General features: G+C 42.5%; 1 protein-coding gene across 8 annotated transcripts in view; it reads right to left on the bottom strand.

The window, feature by feature from the left end:
* Window positions 1-624: 624 nt before the first annotated feature.
* Window positions 625-6928, bottom strand: part of LOC147023639 (cullin-4B-like) — a 54976-nt gene continuing 48672 nt past the window's right edge. For 7 of the 8 annotated variants that reach the window (XM_085889255.1, XM_085889261.1, XM_085889256.1 and 4 more), the window contains 2 exons: window positions 2683-2835; window positions 625-1422 (listed from right to left, as the gene is read on the bottom strand). In XM_085889255.1, coding sequence (XP_085745381.1) covers window positions 1327-1422; window positions 2683-2835 — 249 coding nt within the window. In that variant the 3' untranslated portion in view covers window positions 625-1326. Of the gene's footprint in view, window positions 1423-2682; window positions 2836-6928 lie in introns of those variants that run through there. The other variant, XR_015060312.1, reaches the window with a different exon arrangement.

The following is a 6928-nucleotide window of genomic DNA, read 5'->3' as shown; positions in this document are numbered from 1 at the left end:
TACTTTACAACTCATTATAGAGCCACACACACCAAGGCTTGTCACATGTTGGTTAATCAAGTTGTGACCTCATGACTTATCACAAGATGATAGTTTAGTGAATTTGGAGTGTTCAAGAAAATCAATACTATTCCATAAAAAGGAAAAAAAAATCAACTGAGCAAGAGAGGATCAGGGGATATCTGCCCTTTTAAAAAAGTACTGGGTGGAAAAGGGTTGGTGAAATAGAGGAATGTCGGGGGGGGGTTGAGGTTTGTGAGAGAATATTAATTTATGTTTAGGAATATTGTGTATAGATTTGGTTGTTTGAATAAGATTCTCTTTTTCATAAAGATGTATTTACACTCAACACAAAGTTTTAGTTTCCTTGTGCATCAGAGTAGAAAAATGTAAATGGCTAAGACTTTTGCACAGCAGTGCACAACAACATTTTTGGGACAATTTTCGTAAACTATTCGTTTTATCAAAATCCCAAATCGACATTGCACGAGTACTCCTCTCAAAATAATAATGAGAATAATTTTCCTGCAAAAACGGCCCGACAAGTTTCGTCAAACAGAAACAAAACTGACTCCTCCTTCCCAAATTGCCTTTCAAACAATACAAATCAAGTTTGAGCAACAGTTAAGTTAGGAACTTTAGTTTATTGTGAACAAAACAGGAAGATGCAATGCATGTCTGCATGGCCAAAAACATTTTATAATAAAACGAGAGAATTTTTTTCCCCTTGGACAGAGACAGCAGCACAGCAATATACACAAGCCAGGCTGCCATGGTAACACAGCAAAGTCTTTCATTCCAATGCTTTGTCACATAGGGCAGTTCAAGTGGCAAAAGCAACTTTCTAAAATGCTTGGGCCAGGAGCCAAGAAGACATGGCTTGGAGGAGGAGTGTGAACTAAAGGTAGGCAGCAGATAAGTTTGGGAGAGAAGTGGAACCAGTTGTACGTCCATCAAGGGGACAGTTTGAGCATGTGAGAAAGAGAGGAAGATCGTACAGAGTCGAGCAGAAGTGAAAGATCAAATCAAGAAAAACGGGAGGTAGATGTGGATAAAGGGAAGGAGTCGACGGTAGATACTCGGTCTTTATTCCATGATCACAGCAGAATTAAAATTGCCCAAAAACTATATAAACAGAACTTATTCACAAGACCACACATGAACTTCTCCTTGCACCATCCGAGTCACACTTCTTTGCACCACCTGTTGCCGCTTAAGAGTGACACTTTCATTCCATTGTCCTTGGACTGAGAATCCAAACCTGGCTCCATGTGATGTGGCTTCATGACATTCCTTGGTGAGGTAACCACAAGGTGCCAGCACAGCTCAAGCCACATAGTGGTACTGGTTTGGATTCTCTTTGTCTCTCTCCATATAGTCTCGGTCTATGAGCGATTCGATGCGTTTTTTTAGATCAGCAGGCTGTGTGGACAAGGGGAGAAGATTGGCACATTTGATTGCAGTCATAGCTCTTTTAAGTGACAATTTTTCTGATACGATGTCATCAGTTGCCAAATGACTGAAACGCACATGTGCGCACACACAGTTTCTACAGATGTCACTTGTCACATGGTAAAGAATAGTGAAGCATTTCATTGACCATTTTAATTCCATGTTTGTTAAAAATTAATTCTGAGAAAGCAATTAAAAACATTATAACTGGAGTTCGTGGAACACCTTAAACTAAACCCACCGTGTTCAAATATATAATTCAATTGAAATAAAATTATGATTTTAAAGGTCAAATAAAAGAAAAATAAGGAAGTTTAGCACTGGTGATGCAGTCTTATACACCACCTAATACAACATGTCCAAGTACTGCAAAACTGGAGGATTTGGGTGTGGTTTCAGAGAAGAAAGCAAATACATATTTTAGGGAAGAACCACCCCCCCCCCCCAACCATAGGCCCCCTTAGACCACAATTTTTTCTTTAATGTTGTGAACAAACTTTGGTACATCATGAGTGATGAAAGTTGTGGTCACGTTTCATCGAAGATGTGTCTGTAGTTTCTGAGAAGAAAGCAAATACCTCTTTTGGGGGAGCAACACCCCCACCCCCACATGGAAACACCTTCCGTAAACCCCCCTCAAACCCCAACCTCTTTCAATTCCGTGAAACAGCTTTGGTATATGCAGGGTGATGAACGTTGTGGTAAAGTTTCATCGAAATCGTATGTGTAATTTCATACAAGATGCAACCATTTGTGGACGGACAGACAGACAACACACCATCTCATAAGCTCCAGGAACTACGTTATCAGGTGAGCGAAAAATATGACCACCGCACCTGCAGCTTATCTGGGCCCTGGCATAATGTTGTAACCATAATTTGGTCACATTCTGACTGGTGGGTCTGGAGAAGAAGATTTATGAAGGAATTTATCAAGTCTACCATTTTGACCGACTTGGAGTCACATTACCAGAACAAGCTTTGCAATCCCCATTACCAGTCTGGAGTGGACTGTTGCTGCCAAATTTCAGCAGGATAGGCCCAGCGGTTTAGCCGGAGAAGTCGAAATAGGAGAGGGACAGATGGACAGGACGACGATGCACGATGTCAATGCCTTATCTGGAATTCCAATTTCAGATAAGCTCAAAAGGAGGCGGATACTTTGCCCTCCCTCTCCACCCCCCACCCTCACTCCCACACATGCCACTCATTTTCAGCAGATAACCCTTACCTTAACAGGAAATTTAAGCTGGTTGTAAAGTTCAGAAACAAGAAGGGTGTGTGTCAGAGTCTTTCTCATCTTCATGATACGCACTATGGCAGCATCAATCTGGTACTGCCGATCCTGAAACACTCTCTCCTGTGTCGAAGCTTGTTCCTCCACCTGGATCACATAAACACACCAAGCCCCAGGTAAATCTGAATATGGTGTTGGAACAAGTGTTATCCAAGTATAAAAATTACTTGTGTGTTCATGATCAAAAAGAGTGTCAGGATAAAAGGCAGACATGCCTACTGAGTTCAAACCAAGATGGCTAAATTACATGGAAATGCAGTATTGGGGAAGCTTGGTTTTCCATGTGGGTTGAGTGGTGCATAGAGAAAAAGGTTATAACCAGGGGTTCGCATAACTGGTATGCAGGTACTCATGAGCAGATAAAAATAAAATAAAATAAATGCATACTTCAAAGATGTCAAAGAGCAGGTTTTGGGTCGCTGATGACTTTGCATGATTCAAAGGTTGTAAGCACATTAATAATCGTTGGGTATTTATTTTCTTACATTTGAAACTCAAAATATGCTGAAATTAACTTTTAAGTCAAAACTTTTGTCAGTGATCGAAAAACAGTCCAGAAGTTACCGAAGATGCTACGACGTCACGTTCTCCAAAAACTTCGTGAACATTCAGAAACAGCGTGTAAACAATGGCAAGATGCGAATCAGAGAGCGATTTCAGCGGCAATGAAATTGAGCGTTTTCATTCCGATATTGCCGAGGACGAGTCGGAGGATGATGGGAATTTATACTATGGAGTTTCTGGCCCTGAGCCATATACATTTGAGCCACTTGCAAGTGCCAGAAAATGGCCTATTTCGTGTACAAGTGGCAGGACTGACTGCCCGGCAGTTCACACTGACAGACTCCACCAAAAGATTGGTTTGTAGATTTTCATTTTCTTGTTCAATGCATAAAATAATGTAAAGTTTGATTTGTCTGTGACTTGATATAATATTTTTTTTTAACCCTCTAGTAGCCTGGTGTTGGCTTCGTGGTTCGGGTGGCGGCTTGGGATCCTAGGGTCCTGAGTTAAAGCCCCGTCGGCCGCTGAATTAATACACCAGGGGGTTGACTCAGCCTGTCATCCTTCCGAGGTCGGCGAAATGAGTACCAGTTCCAGTGTGTGTACTGGTAGAGGGGCACTGCATCAGCGACACAGTCGCGCTTCAAGAAATGATAGCTACCCCGGCAGCTAAGCTGCCATACGACCACCACCAACCCTCTAGTCACTCAAGAGTCAGAAATAGAATGAATCAATAATGGACCCAAATATATTATACACCGTAGCCTTGGTGTTCAAGTCTTTCTGACAGCTGAGCTTGACCCCAGCGAAAGTGAACAGTTAGAACGAACCCCAACTTTCAAGAGACTGTTGTGGCATATCTATCTATAATTCCGGCAGAGTGTGTGTGTGTGTGTGTGTGTGTGTGTGTGTGTGTGTGTGTGTGTGTGTGTGTGTGTGTGTGTGTGTGTGTGTGTGTGTGTGTGTGTGTGTGTGTGTGTGTGTGTGTGTGTGTGTGTGTGTGTGTGTGTGTGTGTGTGTGTGTGTGTGTGTGTGTGTGTGTGTGTGTGTGTGTGTGTGTGTGTGTGGGGCTGCTGGGTCCGATCTAATTGAAACTTGCCAGGTATATTGCTGGGGCCCTGTGGATGTGCCTTTTCAAGGTTTGATATTAATCGGACAAGTGCTTCTCAAGTTATGGCCATTTATTTACCAACCAATGACAGCACACGTTGCTGCGTAGGCATGGCCGATGGGGAAGAGAACCTCAGCCGCGTTCCCCATTACGGGTCACAATGTATGTACTTCCGGATAGTGTATTCTAATAATTTATCAATTTATTATGCGCATTTATAAACACAATGCCCCAATCCAGTCGTCGTTTACGAGAGTGAAGGAACAGACAGGTTGTTTGAAAGTGTTTTTTTGGTTGTTGTTTTTTTTTGTACGTACGTTTTTTTTTTTACTCTCTCTTCTCTTTGTGTTTTTCCTTGCGTTGACATTGCGAAAAGGCAAAATACGTTGGCGCTAATTGAATAGTTGTCCATTAAAACTAAATTGCGAATAATCGTAGGTGACAGTGTGAGAAGACGAAGCAGGAGCCAGCTGAGTACAGTAGATTAAAGAAAAATAGTTCAGATTGTGAAAAAAGTGTGAAATTTGGCATACATGTCCATTTTGCTATGTTCTTTCATATAAGAGCAGGACACACCTGATCAGATACATTTACGGACTCCATGTTGAATTCCAAAATGGCCACCACCGAAAATAATATTTTACGATATCTCGGTCACCAAGAGATTTAGCAAAATGAATAAAGTCTCATCCAATGTTTTCACACACAAGGAATCAAATAAATACACTTAAAATGCTCTATTGCCAGTCTTTCTGCTTTGAAATGACAAATACACTGTCCCAAGTATAGTTCATCTGGTCTAGATACAGTTCTCACTTCAATCTGTATGACAACATGTTCCTGCACAATGGCAAAGTTCAGTGCACAGGAGAGATGCACAGAAACATTTGCATGGTGGTCTGCATGCCTTTTTGCAGCCGCATTTGATCAGCTCTGTGCAGGATTTGGCCGCCTCGGCAAGTGCTGTCCAGAAAGGTATCCACTGTTCAATGGTGTTCTTCGTCCATCCCCATTCGCATGGGCTTGGTAACTGCTGCTTAGATATCAGCGCTTGACCCGAGATGTGTCCTGCCTGGTATGTCAACCTCTTGATATGTTCCGTGAGTGCTGCCTTTGTGGGGGGTAGGCGATCTATATGTCTTCCTTTCGCGAACAGAAGCTTCCTTGCCCGATTCACCTCGGTGCATTCACTGGTTCCATCATAAAGACGAATGACGAACCTTTCCAGTTGACACACATTCTCATCTGAGACTGATGAAGGCTTTTGGGATAAACTCAAAGTGTCCATTACATCAGGGAAATTGGTCCAGATGTCCCAAGCGGTTTTCTTCCCAATACCACTGAATGACGATGACGTGTCACAGCCAGTGAAGGCATGGAAGAACAGAAGAGCTTTGGCCTTATTTTCACCAAGACTGTTTGCAATCGTGTGAGCCAGTATTAACCTGTCGTGTTTCTTGACTCCATATGCAACCCATAGTTTGTCAAGGGAAAAAGCGTGAAATATGGCAATTGCAAGGACAACGTCAGTGTCGACTGACCTGATCAGGATTCTGTGATGGCCATTTTGTGCAAAATGGAGAGCATGCAAGAATAACCTCGTATCGGCTTCTTCATGGTTGCATGGAGCTGGAGAAGATTCTATGTTGCACTCTTGGGAAGAGATGACATTGGTATCTTGTGTGCTATAACTTAGCGACGCACTGTGACAGGTAATGATACTGCTCACTCTTATTTTGGTCCATGCGAAGAAAGCTCGGCCAGTTCTGCGGAATTGGTGTAGAATTTGTGACAATAATGCGGCTCCCCGTTCCCCTCCTCTTTCTCATTGAACTCTTCAAACTGTTGTCAATATACCGATCCCATATAACATCCAGACGTTTTGTGTTTTGCAGATTTCTTAGTGCATAAGGCAAGAACACATTTTCAGCAAAGTCTCCGAATGTTGAGCAGGACTTAGGAAGCAGCATATTGACGATAACAGATACATCGAAAATCTTGGCATCTACCTCTGGTGGACCACACTCAGAAGCCGTATTAGTAGCCAGCTTGTCGAAACATCCAATAAGGTCCGATTTAGTACACTGCCTCAGTTCTCCCATGTCTGATAGAGAAGGTGGTGATCCATGGTTTTCACGACTGAATAATTCATCCATGTCCCCTGCTCGGGACTGACAAGATATGTACATTCTGCCAAACAACTCACAGTTGCTTTTCAGAGTCCTAATTTGGTGTGATGTTCTGGAGTGTTTTGAGGGTGAAGTCTTGTGGAAGGGAGCCATGTTGTTCTTTGGTATGTAGTCTGAAATTGGTTTTACTCACTGCTCCAAGCGTTCAGCAGCATGTGTCATATTATGACTGCCCATTTGCTTCCACATTCCTCAGCCTAAAGATTGCATCTTCTGTCATCACCTCCTTTGTGTCCAGCACGATCAGATCATTTGTATCTTCTGTAAAGGTATTACCTACTTCTTCAAATGTTGCAACCACAGCTTTGACGTGTTTGGCAAATTTCAACTGAGTGGATTGTCCCTGATCATGGTGATCTGTAGATATTGTGGAAGT

Source organism: Eptatretus burgeri, chromosome 7, assembly GCF_056783735.1.
Source record: "Eptatretus burgeri isolate ZD-2024b chromosome 7, Ebu_testis_v1, whole genome shotgun sequence".
NCBI classification, from domain to species: domain Eukaryota; kingdom Metazoa; phylum Chordata; class Myxini; order Myxiniformes; family Myxinidae; genus Eptatretus; species Eptatretus burgeri.
The sequence above is the reverse complement of the archived record's forward strand: the minus strand, read 5'-3'. Positions and strand labels throughout refer to the sequence as shown.